The sequence below is a fragment of the Amborella trichopoda genome, chromosome 4 (genome assembly GCF_054954075.1).
Source record: "Amborella trichopoda isolate Santa Cruz 75 chromosome 4, AtrichopodaSantaCruz75HAP2 v2.0, whole genome shotgun sequence".
NCBI classification, from domain to species: domain Eukaryota; kingdom Viridiplantae; phylum Streptophyta; class Magnoliopsida; order Amborellales; family Amborellaceae; genus Amborella; species Amborella trichopoda.
This window is the reverse complement of record NC_142339.1, coordinates 59,291,749-59,309,404: the sequence shown is the minus strand read 5'-3', so window position 1 is coordinate 59,309,404 and position 17,656 is coordinate 59,291,749. Positions and strand designations below refer to the sequence as shown.

Below are 17,656 nucleotides of genomic sequence, written 5' to 3'. Positions count from 1 at the left end.
ATCAAGTAATTATTGTTTGCATATGTAGCCCTTATTTTGTCGCATGATAAATAATTATTGTTTGCATGTGTAGCCCTTATTTTGTCTATAGTATGAGAAAGAGATTATGGACTACCTTAATTAATTATATATTTTATATCAAATATGACAAGATGTTGGTGAATGTACTTAAAAGAGAAAAATATAGTGGGGAGCTGTATGATATTTCCAATATCCGACCATCTTAAAAATGAATAGTCCAATATATTAGTTATTAGATTACAATTTTTTTTTTTTGAAACGTACGTTACGTTATAAGACAACTTCATAAACTATAAAAAAAAACAAAAAAAAATAGTAAATAAAAAAAAAAAAAAGGAAAAAAAAATATAAGACCTCATCACAAAATTTACGAGAATATTGGCCATAACTTAATCACACAAAAGAATAGTTCGTACATAAATTTTTCCAAAAACTTTTGCGGTCTTATTATACACACACTTAAAATTCGAGAGATGCGGATGAATCATATGTCATAAGGGAGAAAGTATGATAAAAAAAAGTGATAATTGATGGTTTTGATAGACTCCACTTATGAATGTCATTTATTTTTAGGACAAGCTTTCAATGCTTCCTCATAAAAGGTATATATTTCATTTTATCTAACCGTCCATTCTAAATAGAGGGTTAAGATTATCTCAATCACAACGTCACGTCTCTAAACTATTTTATTTTTATTAATTTTTTTCTATAAACTATTTTGACACCAAATTTTGGACGTCAAATCTTCTATTAAACTTGTACTAGCAAAAAATATTTCCAATAAAATGAAATGACCAAATTACCTCTGAAAAATTTAAGAGATATTTTAGTTATTATATTTTATCTAAAAATTATTTTTAATATTTTTTATAAGTGAGCTCTAATGAGAAAATGGTACGAACCAAATTTCATATTCATAAAATTTTTATAAAAAGTTAAAAAAAAAGTAAAATTGGATGGCTGGATAATAGGAGAAATGTATACATGCTGCGAGGGAAGTATAGAAATATTTTTCTTCTCTTTTTATATTTGTTTTCTCGTTAAAGTTTATTATTTATTGGCTTTAAAGTCAATTTCTATTCTATTTTGATTATCCATTGGTCTAAACTCAATCCATCCAGTCTATGTCCTGCTCTCCTCCATCTCACTGCAATAATCAAACCCAAGACTTCCCTTTCTCTCTCTCTCTCAACAAACTTTTATTTGTGAGCCTGTCACTCTCCCTCCTTTCTCTCTTTCTCTCACGGCAAACTTCTCATTTTGAGCCGCCCCCCACCCATCCCATCCCATCCCATCCCTATTTCTCTCTCTAATCGAACTTCCTTTTTAGCCTCTCTCTCTCTCTAACTTCTCGTTTCGAGCCTTTCTCTCTCTGAACACCCCTATAAGCATGACATACGGAACAGTGCTGCGTCCCGCATTCTCAAGAACGCGAGAGGTCACGAGTAAGAGTTATAATCCACATGACCATGGAAGACTATGTTTAATTGTTCATAGGTGTATTATCACCATTAATCTAACTAATGGACAGTAAACAGAGGAGAATGGAGTACGTACTTCTGGGTCCCAGTCCATCTCAGCACGGTCCATTAGTTGAAAGGATGTTGATAAACACGATGACGATATATACTCATGTGATCTATCGTATACTTTTCCTCCAAGAAATTTGACACTCTCTCCTTAACTTGTTTGTCTGTAATCTCTATTGCTCTGTCTCTCTCGCATCACTCATCACAGGCAGCTCTCCAATAGCATTCCAGCCCACTCTCTCTCTAGAGTATAGTAGAGTACAGTAGAGTATAGTAGAGTAGAGTGCAGTGCGAGCCCCCCAATGATATTTCTATATAAAGCTCCCCCCATCAATTCCTTCTTCGATTTGAAGAAGAAAAGACCCCATACGAAAGCAGAAAATTTTGCTTTCTCCTTCCTACCAATCCTTCTCTCTGATTCGCCGCTTCTTCCTGTCATTCCTGCCTTCAGACCTCTCTCTTTCTCTCCTCTTTTCTTTTGTTTTTCTCTCCTTCCTGTTTAAGCAACCCCAATTTGTTATTTGAAAGGTGTAGGGGTAGACGCCTCTGAATAAAAGGAAACCACACCTCTCTCTCTCTCTCTCTCTCTCTCTCTCTAAGATTTATAACTACTCTTTTAAGGGAATGTATCTTTCTGTCCCTCAGTGATGGGAATTGGATGATATATTTTCTGGCAGTAAACGTGAGGTTTTCTATTGGCTCTCTCCCCTTTCATTCCCCTCCTTCTTTTGCAGTGAAACTGGGTCTTTCTATTGGTTCTCTCGCTCTCTCTCTCTCTCTCTACTTTTGATTCTTTTCCTATTCTCTCTCTCTCTATCTATCTATCTCTACTTTGATGCTGTTTCTCAAGTTCTTATTGGTCACCATTGATGATCATCTATGGTCTTGCATGTGGGGATGAAGATGTATGATGCAGCCAAGGATGACTTGCCGAAAAGCTCTCAAAAGGCTTCCTTTTTCTACTGCCATCATGCATGGGCATGACATGACATGTAAACACCATGCATGGGATCCTGTCATGTATCATGCCGCGTACACATACTATCATGTCTAGGTCTAGCAAAGGACATGGAAGGAACGAGGAATGGATCGGCCCATTTTTTCTATTGACCACCATGCCCATGCATGTGGCATGAGATGTAACATCATGTATGGTGTGCTATACTGTCCAAACAAGGATCGGAAAGGAACAGAGAGTGGATTGGCAAGTTGTCCTTGGCTATATTTTCATTTCTTTTCCTCGTGCTAGACTTAAGATGACCCACCTCTATAATGACGATGATGGTGCTGCGTGTTAACTTTTCAACATTAAGGATGGCTTTAATGTCACCATTCAAATCAATCTTGGGTGGTAGCTGGTAATTTTATTATTCTGTTCATCTATGTGTGAGGTTGGTTACTTTTTCTCTACATAATCTAAGAAATATGAAGCATCTTTACGTTATCTTTGTCCAACTACCACTCAAATTATTTATTTACTATAGCTTTCTATCGGATTATGCATTTACTTCTTTTTTTTTTTTTTTTTAAGAGAAAAACCTTATGCATTTGCTTTCATACATGGAAAACTGTTTCATGGGTACGCAGTTTTGCATATTTCAAAATGGATGCAAATGGGTAGTTCATCTGAAAACTGGTGAAAGTCCAAATATTTTTTTAGGGAAATTTTTATTTCCAATTTTTAATATATACTTATTTTAATATACATATGGTCTTCATGTTAGAGATTATATTTCTTTTAAGTATTAGGTCCAAAAATCCATCTCAAAAATAAATTCTTATGGTATGTATAGAAACCATGTCCTTTACACTCTCACTTTTACAATGCAATACAATCCAGAGAGTCCTTATTTTTCTGGGTCTGTACGATATATTTCGGGGCCAATGTTTAATAATTCGGGCTCAGATTTCGGGACCCGATTAACTCCAAAAAAATCACGAGAGTCGATGACTAACCCTAAAAGTCCAGCGAGTCTGACTGTCGAAGATTCTTATATAATTTTGATATTTTATTTTCAGCTGTATCGATATTAGCTTGAGGTCAGGCTCCTGCGAGTCAGAGCTCGAGTCTGTGTTGTTAATCACTTGACATGAAATATATGAACATTAAATTTTTTTATATTTTATATTTTTGTAGAAAAAATATCTTAATATTCTTTATTTTTAGATTTCATTTTGTGATAAATCTAAAATTTCAAGATTTATTTTTCGGCCCTTGCCACTTTAAATATATTTTTTAATCTAAACATATGTGAAAAAGATATGTTTTTTTTAATCCAATCCTTTTTACCTTTGTATTTATGTAGCTCAACCTTTTTTATCTCTTCCTATGTCTCTCTATCCTCTCGTATCTCTTCAAGTACTTCTCTTTCTCCTGTCATGTTTTTTCGAACACCTCTCTCCCAAGAAAAACATCTCACATCTATAAAGTTTTTTTTTTCTCAAATTTTTTTTTTTTTAAACTTCTCTATGTATAAGTTTGGAAAGACATGCCTTTGAAGATTTGTTAGACCTGAAAAGCAAGTTTGAATTAACACAAGGGATTAGAAAAAATAAAATCTAAAATATTTTTACTTCAAAGTCTCCATTAAAATCTTGGATTTATTGTAAAATGAAATCTAAATATAAGGGTACAAAGATATTTTATCTATTTATTTTTTTATCATTATTTTGTTCATTTTGCAGGGATGGATTGCGTGCTCAAGCTTGTGGTGGAGAGGCGTGGCCCCTTTGTAGTCTCAACTTTTTGTATGCATGGGACTTCTGAGCCTGATGACTCATGCTTTTGCTTTCTTTGGTCATTATGTAGTATTGGCCCCTAGTTAGATTTTGATGTGGAGACCTGTCCTTTACCCCAATTCAGTAATTGTTGCGGGCGGTCTTTTATGTACCTTATGTATTTGCACCCGCTTTTAGTTGGGCAACCAATATTGGTAGTCCCTCTTTCTCTCCCTTTTTCTTTCTCACTCCTCAATCTCTCTGCCTATGGAACCCAAAAACACGGAGTGTTGTCTCTATGATTATGTAAGGGATCTTTTTGTATCTTGTGCATTGTTTATGATGGGAATTTTTTCTTTTTTTTATTTATTTATGAAACAATGTATTGCCCTTTTGGTGGAAAGATCAGGTTTCCATTGGGCCGTTCACAAATTGTAGAAATGCCACAAATTGTAGAAATGCAGACGTTACGATAAATATATTTTTTAAATATAATTTGGTCTTGATTTTTAGAGAATATAATAGGAAAATGACATTTACTTCCCTCTGAAATTTCCATCTTTTTTAGCTTATTGGGTTCAGCAAAATCTCTTGTATCCTCCCAAATTTAAAATGTCCCTGTTAATCTTTTTGGTTCACTAAAATCATTTGTACCCTTAAAAAATTTAAAATTTAATGACCGTTGAGTCTTGAATTTATGGCATTTTGTAAAACAAAGTTATCAAATTTGTAAATAAAAAAAATTTATATATAGCTCAGGCTCTAAACAATCAAATTGGAGCCTACTTCAAAAATTTCACTTGAACAGATCGTTTTGATACCCAAATATCTTTGAATTGATCATCTCGTCCTCAAGATGCATGTACATGAGAAAAAAATGGACTTAATTTTTTGAAATAGTGTATTTTGTAGTGCATTTTTTGATGTTATTATTCAAGGTTTTCATGCTTTTATAGATCTGTCGTTCTATACTATTTTTTAAACTAATATTTTTATAAATAAAGATTAAAATGTATTTTAAGGCTATCGGAAAGGTTTTTAATATTGGAACCACATTTCTTGAACTATTTCAAGGTAGGCTCCAATTTGATTGTTTAGAGCCTAAGCTCTATACAAATCATGCCTTTTGTAAAATTATAAAGGAAAATATAAGTAGGGGGCTAGTGGTTTCAAAGTTTAAAACTTAAAGAGGGGTGCAAGGAATTTTGGTTAATTGGAATAGAAATTCCAGGGAAAGGATTATTAACTTGGGGTCAACAGGATTAGAAATTTTGGGGAGTGGATAAAAGATCCTATATTCAATATAATAGTCTTTAACATGGAGAACATGAGTATAAGAAAAAAAATTGAAAATTTAAAATAATTATTATATTTAAAAAACATATGGACCGCTAGTTACACTTGTTCTTTTATATACCATCTATTTGTATCAATCTTTAAGATGGATGTTTTATACTTTTAGAAAGAATATGTCTCTCCCACACATTTATGCATAAACAACATTGTTCCCTTGTACGTCTCTTCATGCACCTGAATCTTTTATGCCTTCAAATACTTCGTGTACCCTTAAATGTGTGGATTCTATATATATGTATGGAAGAGGCTACAAAATGTCTATGGGTGGAAATGAATAATTTTTTTGCCTATAGCTTCGGTACCATCTAATTTTTTGGAGGGTGTGGATTAAAGACTATTATGGACCTAATATATTTGTAGCGGTCTGCCCCAGATATAGTATGTCCATGATGTGATTTTTTTCACTCATAATTGTTACAAAAAATATATGGGGGGACCATCATGGCCCTTGTAGATCTGAAGCAGTTTTTAGGTAAACCTGTCACGGATACAGCATCTTAGTGACGGGGAAAAGTACTCTAGCAATTCACCTATATACACTTTTAAGATTTTTCGCATATATATATATATATACATATATATATATGTATGTATGTATGTATATACAACACTCCGCAATGCTAATAGGTGAAAATGAACATTGATTTTGCCTATCTCCATCATCATTTAAATTTTATCGTGTGGTCATAATTTTTTAGTGGTGTTTTATTTTTTATTTATTTTTCACCGAAATGATTTAAAATTTGGAACATGTATTCACAAAAAATAAAGGAATTTTTGTAAAATATAGAAAATATTTTTATATGAAAAAAATTGATTAAAATACCTTAGAAACGTTTTGGGGGTATTTTGATCAATTTTATTTTTGTAGATATTTTCTTTTATATTTTTATTAGATGCACATGAGTAAGATGTACATATCTTCCAAATTTCAGATGATTTCAATTTGTAGAAAAAAAAATGAAAAATAAAATATTATTGGATAATAGTGACCGTACGATGAAATTTGAACGGTGATTAAATTACAAGATATTATAAAAACTTTTCCCTATATATATATATATATATATATATATATATGCGCGTGGGTTCTGTCTCCCTCTCTTTCTCCGTCTCTCGCTGGAAGCAGAATATATGGTTCTGCTACTTTTACCCTCCCCTAAACAAGAATGCATTGCCAAATGCTAACAAAGTAGGCCGAGGGGAAAAATAGAAAAAAAGACAGTGTTTCACACTCGTTTCCAAGCGGTGTGGTATTTGCTGGAATTGTTGGGCTGTTCAAATGGGGCCTTTGGCATGTGTACCTACTTTTGGAATGTACGCAAGTTGCAAAACATCATGCCTCTTCAAAGTTGGAAGTAAATAATTCGTGTGGTGGGGCGGTAGTGTTGTTTTGGCAGCTATGTCAATGAGCCAGCGGGAGCATGCTTATTATCTGAAAGTCTCTTTATTCTCAGCTAATTTTAGAGGATTTATATACAGTAGTTAAAGTTCGTTGGCTCTTGTTCGAGATTAAACTGATCCGAGCCCTCATCCTTTTTTAAAAAGATAATCACTCCCCCGGGAACCAAATTTAACAAAAATAAAATCTCAAGTAAGACTGTTGCCCCGAGGGAATAAATGCATGGAATTGCTCCGGAGGGAGCATAGTATTTGCACTACCATTTTTATGAACGCATCCCACATGGAGCCAGTTCTAGCATACATACCAACAAGAGAGTTTTCTCTCGTGCCACCGAAATCCAATCTTACCTATCAAGCCCTGAATCTGCTCTCCATGTTTTAGGGGTTTGGAGCTTTCACTTGCTGTTAATACAGTAGCTATGTGGGCTCTGAGGAACGTTGCGTTTGGAAGCTCTAAAACCCTATGGGTTTTGATTATTTATAAATAAAGTATGATAAATAAAACATGACACATACCACAAGAACATAACAAAGATTTACGTGGTTCTCTTAAGAAAGGTTGTGTCCACGGCATAATAAGCATAAATCTACTATACCAATCAAAATTACATTAAAGATTTTGGAAAACAGTGTTACCTCTCTAAATCTCGACAAAAACAAAACTCGAGCAAATCCTTTTAAACCACTTTCTCTTCATTCTTTTTACTTCTGATAGCTATTATCGACAATACTAGATAGAGATGCGAGAGCAACGAAAAACTGATTTTCTCTCTAACTAAAAGAGAAACAACCCAAAATATCTATGGAAATTGTTTCTCTACAAGAAACCAAACCACTCTCCCTTCCTTTTCTTTACTTTGGCAATCATTACGGACACACTAGATAGAGACGCGAGAGCAATGAAAAACTGAATTTCTCTCTAACTAAAAGGAGAAACAACCCAAAATCTCTATAGGAACCGTTTTTCTAAAAAAAATCAACATCTCACTCTACATGGATCTTCCAGAGGCACCAACAATGTTTTCTTCATATGAAGCCCACTTCTCTAAGACGAAATTGCATTTTATGCAGAGGAGGCTTTGCCTGCCTTTCTCTTTAGAGGAAACACCATTCACATATAATTACCCAAATTGGGCACACAAATTATCGACACTTTCATCCCATATATATAAGATTAGGATTCTGTACTAAATAGAAAGTTATTCCATATTTATAAGATTAACATTTCATACTAAATAGGAAACTTCTTATTGATGTTACATATCTCAAAACCTATAGATATATCCAAGAGTCATAATCTTTTTGGATTTCTATTTTTTTAAAAAAACTTATCAATATCAATCTCAATCCCACATAATATGGGATTTACTTATGTGGGTGATTTTGGATAGCACCAAATCCGATAAAGAAAGGGAGGTCATGATCTACCTGAAATTTTGAAATGCTCATGATTTATAATCTATTATCATTCTTAGCATGAAAGGCAATAACAATATTATTCACAGTATCATTCATTATGAGCACATTGAACAAATTACAGCATTATTCATTTTCCTAAAAAATAACAACATTTATTCATTCTGAGCATGAGCATTATGACCTACAAACTCCTCAAATGAATCCAAATTGCTTTACTATAGAAATCAATACGAGAAACTTCGCGCATGAATGTCAATATCCAACAGGTACAGGATTTGAAGATAGGAGGAAGGAGAGATCTCCCTTTAGGTCCCGTTTGGTTCCTTGAAAATGAGTGTCCTGAGGAGCTACCCTATTAGAGTAAGTGTCTCTTGGAATATAGCCGTCTACTATTTGGATAGCATACGATAAGAAACCTAAAAGATGTCTTTCTACTGTTTGAATTGTTTTAATATTATTGTATATAATATAATATTATATTATATCTACTATAATATTATATATTATTATATAATATATCTTATAATATGGGGTGCGGTTTGAATAAGGCGGAGACCCTAAACAATCAAAGTAAGACACGCTTGTAGATCCAACATATCTATCGAGACTTGATAATCTTGAAAATTGATAGTCCAGGAAATTTATTACATGATGCATTATTTTCAAGACTTGAAATCTATTTTTCCTCATTTTCATACATCTGGAGGTCGTGATGATCGATTTGAGGCATTAAGGCATCGAAATGACCTTCTTAAGTGAATTTTTAAGGTGTGCTTTAATGTGATTGTTTAGGGCCTCACCCTTATATAAACCTTTTTTTTATAATGTACAACTAATTATAGGAAAATTTTTATATGCATGCTAAACCACATTTCTACAATATGCGGTCCCAAGATATAAAGCATCCATCTTAAAAATAGCTAGTCCATCTTAAAACAATTGAAACTAAAGATCCAAATGTTTTCTTAAAAGAATTATTATTATTAATTTTCAAAATTTATTTATTTATTTATATTCATAATCTCATGTTAGAGATTACATAGCTTTAAAAATTAAGTCCAATAATCTATCTAAAAAATAATTTTTTAATTGGTAACTCATTCAAAGAAACCATGTCCTTAATTTTAATTATTTTGGGGGATATAGATCTTCACATTTTGGCCTCAAAACATGGATACAACATTCCTAGAAAGACTAAAATCCCATCCCCAAACCACACCCACACTAGCCCAAAAATGGCAAGTGAGAGAATCAGGGGAGAAAGGGAGTCTGTGCTTCCATGGTTTTTCTCTGTGTACCTTCTTCATTCATGTTCTTGACCTTCAATGTGATTACTCTCAAAGTTGCCAAAAGATTTAATTGACAGTCAAAAAGACCATTTATCTTTTTTATATGGAGTTCACAATTATTCTCATTTATTAGATTCACTTATTAGATGGCTTGTGGTGAGTCACGATGTCTGAAAAAAAAAAAATTGGAACGTTATGTCTATTCTATGATACTCTTATAACTACCAGATAATGATTTCATGCAATGATTGTATAGTAGTATAATGCAACCATCTTTAATAACTATGTTAGAGATATTTGTTTGACACAGATTTTTAAATGTACAATCTTTTCATTATGAAGAACAATCACAAAATAAAAAATTTTGAAAAAATGCTCTAAAAAGTTTTCATTCTTGCCCAATTAATACAAGCCATCCATTTTATTGAGATGGTTAGATATAAGCCTCAAAAGGATTTTTTTATTCCCAAAATTTTTATATACCTTTATCATTATTAAATTAATAATGCTAGAATAGAAAAAAGTGATTTTGAATTTTCGAAAGCCTAGATCTTGAAATTCACCAAATAGATGATCGAGATTCATTGTTGGATGGGTACTAATTTTGACCACATCTAGGGTGTAAATTGATTTTTTTTTTTTAATTTATTTTTTCTATAGGGTTGATTATGAGGATTAAGATAATGTGTGTGCAAAATTTAGGATCATACAAATACCAAAAATATAATTTTCTAGAGGTGTGATTGTATTATACTACTATATAACCGTTGCATTAAATCATTTTCTATAACTACCCATTTTTAACTACCGAATTTGAAATTTAAGAGACATAAATGATTGTGACCTCATACACAAAAGATAAATACTCTCTTGGTAGACAATCCCAAGATTTAATGCTCCAGTCTAGTAAAGTACAATCTAAGAGTATTTTTAAGACCCCAAATTTTGGGGATGTAACTTTGGCAACCTAAAGGCTAACCTCAAAAAAAAATTGAAAAATTCATATCTCAATATCTATGAGCTCGAAAACAATAATATCCCAATATTGGAAAGTGAGATCTAACTGTTGAATCATCTAGTAATTCAAAAAATATCCTCTGGTGAGTATATAGCGACTACTGCACCATAAACCTTTGCAGTTTTTTCTTTTTATCTTGAGCATAATCTCTAGGTTGAAGAAGTTACATCCCCAAAATTTGGGCCTCAAAAATACCCTTAGATGGAGTATACAAAGTACAAGCTTTCCAAAAGCACATAAAAAAAAATGTACCCATCTCGCATAGAAAAGACAGAGAGAGAGAATACAAAAGTACAAGCTTTCATCAGACCCATGTTTGATCTTGGCAAGAGATTGATCCCATTGAATTGAATGAAACTACAATGGAAAAGTAAGAGCGAGAGACCATATAGAAAGAAAAAGTACCAGATTTCAAAACACACTCTTTGTTGGCAGACTTCTTTGATCGATCAGGCAAAGTACTTCACGAAGCTGGACCTTCGTTCAGGATCAAGTCTGGATTGCGGAAGGAGATGAATTCTTCACTATATTTAACTGTAGTAAGGGTGTTCACAAAAATAATGCCCCATGTACACAATGGGCAGTATGCATCTGAGGAAACAGAAAGTGCCAAGCTACAAAGTCATGTAGTAGAGGCGTCAACAAAAATGCTGCCCCCTGTACAAAATGGGCAGTACATACAAAAAACAAGAAGTGCCCCTTCACTCAAATGAGAATATAGACAAGGAGCTTTTCTATTATCAGACCCTCATGCTCTCATTTTTTTCTTTCTTTTTTGGAAATATTTACCCATTTATCCTTCAGGTCGATTGTCGTGCGAGCCGCATTAAACGCATCACGACCAAAAGCCAAAATCCGTTTCCATGGAATACACTTGTTATCTTCTGACATTAACTTTACTCCCTCCTGCACCAGCAAGAATTATAATCAAGGCTGATATTCCTCTTATTATCTCCAATGAACCACATATTACAAAACTATGAACCGTAGTCATATCTAACATTCTTCTTATCATCTCCAATGAACTATATATTACAAAACTATGAGAAACACAGTTCATGTAGCTTTAACACCCAAAACCAATTTACACAAACACAACCTGATATCTCTCTCTCTCTCTCTCTCACACACACACACACAGCTAAAGATTCCAAAAATCCTTCAGCCATAAATTGTGGAAATAGGCCACCAACTTCTATTCCTTCAGTGATTGAATGCACTAAAACATTAATACTATCTAGAAAGAAACTCCTGGAGAAACCTTAGCAGTTCAAAGACCTATGGTTTTACATACCTTCAATACTTCTTCCTCCTTTGCAGTCCAAGGACCTATTTTACGCCTTTTAGAAGGTTCTGCGCTTTCTGTGCTGCAAATCAGCAAAAACAAAAAAACAATTCATTGTTACAATTAAGACAAGTAGAAACGAAAAGTTGTATCTTGGATAGGAGAATTTCTCATGAGTTGATATCTTGAGAGATTTTCAAAGGCCTAGCAGCCTAGCTCATCTTACGAATCATCAGGGATGACCAATAACGGAAACACCAAGAAAAAAAGGAAGAGTCTAAATAATTTAAACAAAATAAAGAAAAACATATTTTAACTAACTTGGCTTTTCAGAGGGGCTGATATGGCACAAAAAATTACTAAGTTGTTTTGCTTCTTGAAATCCAATTTACACACCAAGAAGGCAATATTCACAACTATTAAGAAGCCAAATATCTGATTATTGTTGCCAGCATGGTCAAAACTAAGATGCGCGTATTGCTCTCTAATAGTCCAGATTGTTATTTTGAGCAGATTTTGATGATAGGAGATCCAGTTGAACTGTCTATTCAAGATAATGTTTTAGGAAAGGATTAGCATTAACATCAGTCTGTGTACACCAGCATTAACTTGAGTCACACACTAGTTGCCCAAATAAGGAAATCACTATAAAATTCTAAAACGCAGCAAAGCATCCCCCGCACGTGCATGTGTGTGTGTGTGAGAGAGAGAGATTCAGAGATTCATTGGTAACTTACCAATGCTCAAAAGGGCGATGTCTCAAAGCATACTTCCTAGAACCAGCAGATTGCTGCCCTTGATCTTGGCTTTCCAAGTCATTTTTGGGTAACTTATCACATTTTCTTGTCTTGATTGGTATACGTACCACAGAATCCGTATCGACATGATTGGATTCAATGTGTTCAGATTCAATGTGTTCATCGGACTTGTGAGTTTTGGGTTCAGAATTGGATCCATTGTGTTCAGTGGAGTTATCATAATAACTGGGTTCAAGTTGATCATTGGGCTTAAGGGTTGCAGATTCAAAACCTCCATTAACAATGGCGGGCTCCATGTGTTCATTGGGCTTGAGGATTTCCGGTTCAGAGTTATCATCAGAGCTGCTTGACATGACTATGCAAGTGTCATGTATGCCTTCCATCAAACATAGACCAGAGACCTGCTGCCTAAGATTTATAGGATCATCTTGATGATCTACTTGAGCCATTTCATCCAAACCCTCACAAGCTGATGCAACAAGAACATGTTTCAATGCCTCAACATCTTCAGGATCTACTTGAGGCATTTCATCCAAACCCTCACATGCTGATGCAACAAAAACATGTTTCAGTGCCTCAATATTTTTGCCAAATAACCAACTAAAGCTGTGCTATAATCGGAATGGATATGAGACTACATTGTGCTATACTGTTACTGTTCATTGCAGTGATGAACGGTGATGGTGAAAGCATAGGAATCAATAGAAAGAAACTTGACCACAATGCCAAGTCCGACACTGTCCATCATCACCCATCATTTCAATAGGTGGTCATGATGTAATGGACAATGAATATAACTTAGTCCATTTGGACAATGGTATACTTCCCCAAAAAAAAATTACCTTCTTGTAAATGACTCTCATCAACTAAACCAGTTCTCTTCCATGGGGATGAGCTAGATGGACAAGGGTCTTGAAGAACAGGATCCTTCTGCTAATACACAAAAACCAAAGCAGTATGATACATAAGTGACAATATCAGCCAATGTCTTCTAACCAGAATGTTGTTTCAATACCAAGGCTCAAAATGGAAACGACCAACACATACCTGCTCAAGACCAGATTTCGGTCTAGACTCAGCAGGTGTTGGTAGATCACTCCTGCCGAGTCTGGAATAGGGTACATAATGCAACATGTTGAAAACATTGACAATACTCAGGTGAGTACTGTAGCAACTAGGGCACGACTCGTCCAATTTGCTACCCTACAGTAGGTTCACTTTGCTAACCCCTTTTTTTTCTTTATTTCTTTGATTTAGGGCCTTGGTATTGCCCATTTGAGCCAAACTTTCATGCTTAATTAGATTTTTAGCCAATGTTCCAAAATTCGGCAACCCAGCCGCCTAGGCAAACAGGACAAAAAAATGCCTAACATGGGCCTAGGTGGGCACCCCCCCCCCCCCCCCCCCCCCCCCCCCACGGGCTCTCTCTCTTGGCACCATGTGCTTCCTCTTTACATATAGGAAGAAGAAGAAGATGGCCTCCAAGTGCTCAATGTGAGGTCTCTCTCTCTCTCACACACAAACATTCACACATATACATACAAAGATACACATGGACCCATATGCTCTCTCTTTACATGTAAGAAGATCACACAAACATCCACACATATACATACAAAGATACACATGAACCCATATGCTCTCTCTTTACATGTAAGAAGAAGATGAACTCCAAGTGTTCGATGCGAGGTCCCCCCCTCTCTTCTTTCTCTCTCAAAATGAACATTCTCCAAGTGTTCAATACGTCTCACAAACACGGATCCATAAGCTCTATCTCTCTTATTCTACATATAAGATGAGGAAAAAAGACTATGATATTTGAGTATTTCATGTGAGGCCTCACACACAAAAAACATAAAGCGCCCCCATCCCCCCCACACAAAAAGCAGCCATCTCTGTCTTTCTGAACATTGATTTTAGCATGATCTAGCTTCTAGCTGTTAAAAACATTATATTTAAAATAAAAAAAATAAAAAAATATTCACATCTTATCATGAATCCTGAACCTATGACATTTGGTCTTCCTAAGGGTATGGTCTTTGATAGAGAAGAATAGAGGAACAATATTTATATAGCCGACCCCAAATAATTAGGATAAGTCTTGGATGATGATAATGATTTAGAAAAACAAAGTTGGACTTGAGAATTTTTTAGATTAAAACATCGGCCATTTTCTTTACCGGTGTTTAAAAATTGTAATTTCTTTGCGTCGGTAGCTAATATTTGATGAAATTAAATCCCTAAGCCTATTTTTGTGTTCTTGATCCTACCATAGGCTTTTATTTAAGGGGGGGGAAAAAAAAGTACCTTGAGATTTGCAATTCGGATATATACTATTCATTAGAATTTTCCAAAAGCATAAATATTCTAGATATGATCTCAAAACCCAAAACTGGTTTTGGGGTTTTGATTCGGGTTATAATGAAGCTTTGATGAGGATTTGAGGCAATGGGCCATTGATTCGCATTAAAAGTTTGAGTATGTTTCCTTTTTCAATTTAAATCATAAAATAGATTTATTTTTTACTAAATCAAATAGAACTCATTTATAGTTCATTTCTATGTACTCTCATTTTTTTATGATTTTTTTAGACTTTTCCATTTTATGAATTTCTCTTTTCTTTTTCAGATTTTCTGATTTTTTGAAGCCAATAACATTACTTAATTGTTAGTCCAGCCAATAACATTACTTAATTGTTAGTCCACTGGTATGCACTTTTCTTTGTTCATTATATGTTTTAACTTTATTTTTTGGACATTTTCAATTTTGGTTTATTTTTCCATATTTTTTAGGTTTTTTTAATGTATCGACGGTGATATGGCGAATCAAAGTCGACTCACCCAAGTACCTCAGCTCACGGCGGATACTGAGTAAGTTGCCCAAGCCGTATTTTAGAACATTGATTTACCTAATATAAACGTGACAGATAAGTACAACATCATAAGTCAATTATTGTTGTAAGGATCATATGATTAACTGATTAAGTCGATAACTGTAAAGACAATGCCTTTATGGATTTCATTTGGCATAGACCGTAGTAGAAGTCTGATATACGTACTACAAAGAATAAAAAAAGCCCACAATTACTGGGTAACTAATGCGCCAAGATCCCCAAAATTCCCTGTATATGAATTCAGAGTTTCCTACACCCCTATGAATCTATAAACTAAACCTATAGCAAAGCTTCCTAATTCCTTTTCTCACATTAGTTTCCTAAAGAAACAACTAGTGTGCTAAATCTTGCATAAAGCATTACTAATCATGAAAAGAAAGGCACAAAGCAATGGGTCCTTTATTAGAATGATGAGCACGCATCGAACATGTCATTTATGATCATCATAAATAATTATGCATGTATCTATCAATCGGCTCACTCATAACTACTAAGGAACCCATTAAAATTTAAATCCCCCAACTAAATTTGAAGTAACCTAAGTAAGCACAGTTGTAGAACAATACAAGGCAAGCTTAACTTGATTATATATATATATATATATATAAGGAATTTACCCCTTTGCATTTGCCAGTAACATCTTCCATCTCCTTCAAGAATAGCTTTTCTTTCTCTTTGAAGTCATCGCATGTGCTCTCGGAATAATAATGATGAGCCTTAAGAATCAAATCTTCAAAAATAGAGGAAACCAAAAAGTTTCAAAGAACTAAGAGAAATAATTTATGCCCATTAAATCAAACATGAAAAGAGAGCATATCTCATTAAAGAAAAAGGATGGAAAAGAAGAACGGTAAGAAAAAATTAATAGAGTAAAAATAAATAAAAAAATCCAAGGGAAAGCAAAGTTAAATTGCGTTTCGACTCAATAATTTTCAGATTACCATAATAGCATGAATCATTAGAAAACAAAGATAAAAAAGGGGAAAAGGTCCAAAAAGAAACCATAATAAAATGATAAAAAGTTAAATGATAGTCTGATAAATACCGTTAAGAGCTGGGTCTGGGATTTGGATTTCTCCATTGCGAGGAAAACCTAGAAAAATCCAGAACCACGGCATAGAACAGTCGAGGTCCGTCATTTTCCCAGCAAGTGAAGATAGGGAGGGGGAGAACAGAGGATTTCAAACAAATAGTGGAGAGAGAATGGTGAGGAGAGAGAAAACAATAGAAAGAGGTTTCGGAAAACGTGGAGTGCGCTAGACGGTAGGAGAGAGAGAAGAGGAATGGCGCCTGAAGAGGGAAAGCTTTCAACAATATAGAAGTTATTTCGAGGCAAGAAGTGGGCCGAGAGGACTAAAAAGTATATTTAAAATATGATTAAATAAGTGACATCCAAATAAACTTGAAAATTAGTAAAAATAGTAGATTTTTAAAAAATCGATTTGTATTTTTTATTTTTTTAAGAGATGGGATATTATAAAAATAAATCCCTTATTTTTAAGGATTTTATATAATGTTTTTTGAATTTTTTTATATTATTTGGCCGGATAACCAAAACCGACTAAAACAAAAATTGGCCAGTGCATGGATAGAACATTTATCTTTTGTACAGGAAGGTCACAATCATTTTTGTTCTTTATATTTCAAAATGATCGTTTATAAAAGTTTAATTGATTAGACACAGGTCCAAAAAATATTATCGAACTTTGATACTCATCTCAAGCCATTCAATTTGACATCTAATGATTGAAAATAATTGTGACCTTCTTATATAAAAGATAAATGGTATCTTTATAGACAATCCGTAACGACGTAACACACATCAAAAGCTCATGGAAAATATTTTCTTTTTTGGTTTATGTATCCACTGAGTAATGGAAGTTTCTACATAATATGTGATGTCCGCTTTGTATGATAAAAGTAATACACACTTAAAAAACTCACAAAAAAATATTTTCTTACTAGT

At 33.9% G+C, this 17,656-nt stretch overlaps 1 protein-coding gene and 1 long non-coding RNA gene across 4 annotated transcripts; one reads left to right on the top strand and one right to left on the bottom strand.

Moving 5' to 3' along the window:
- Nucleotides 1-1,133: 1,133 nt before the first annotated feature.
- LOC148782647 (uncharacterized) lies at nt 1,134-4,763 on the top strand. Of its 2 annotated transcripts, none has more exons than XR_016055093.1 (2): nt 1,134-2,908; nt 4,236-4,763. It is a non-coding gene; the product is annotated as an uncharacterized LOC148782647 (long non-coding RNA). The 2 variants fall into 2 exon arrangements; XR_016055094.1 differs by having other exon boundaries at nt 1,134-2,941.
- A 6,228-nt stretch (nt 4,764-10,991) lies between these two features.
- LOC18422017 (uncharacterized) lies at nt 10,992-17,046 on the bottom strand. Of its 2 annotated transcripts, none has more exons than XM_011624087.3 (6): nt 16,736-17,046; nt 16,308-16,420; nt 13,640-13,727; nt 12,777-13,344; nt 12,049-12,121; nt 10,992-11,660 (listed from the first exon to the last, which is right to left on the bottom strand). In XM_011624087.3, the coding sequence occupies exons 1-6, from the start codon at nt 16,827-16,829 to the stop codon at nt 11,511-11,513; spliced, it is 1,086 nt and encodes a 361-aa protein (XP_011622389.2). In that variant the 5' UTR covers nt 16,830-17,046; the 3' UTR covers nt 10,992-11,510. The 2 variants fall into 2 exon arrangements, with proteins under 2 accessions (XP_011622389.2, XP_088722295.1); XM_088866169.1 differs by having other exon boundaries at nt 13,640-13,730; nt 16,736-17,045.
- Between the last annotated feature and the right edge of the window lie 610 nt (nt 17,047-17,656).

What these genes read in the sequence shown, in the direction of transcription:
- LOC18422017 (XM_088866169.1), bottom strand. Translation starts at nt 16,829, where the DNA reads ATGACGGACCTCGACTGTTCTATGCCGTGGTTCTGGATTTTTCTAGGT. An exon ending in TTACTGGCAAATGCAAAGGG is followed by an intron (nt 13,731 to 16,307) that starts GTAAATTCCTTA and finishes TTTGTGTATTAG; the next exon opens with CAGAAGGATCCTGTTCTTCA. An exon ending in CATCGCCCTTTTGAGCATTG is followed by an intron (nt 12,122 to 12,776) that starts GTAAGTTACCAA and finishes GCTGATTTGCAG; the next exon opens with CACAGAAAGCGCAGAACCTT.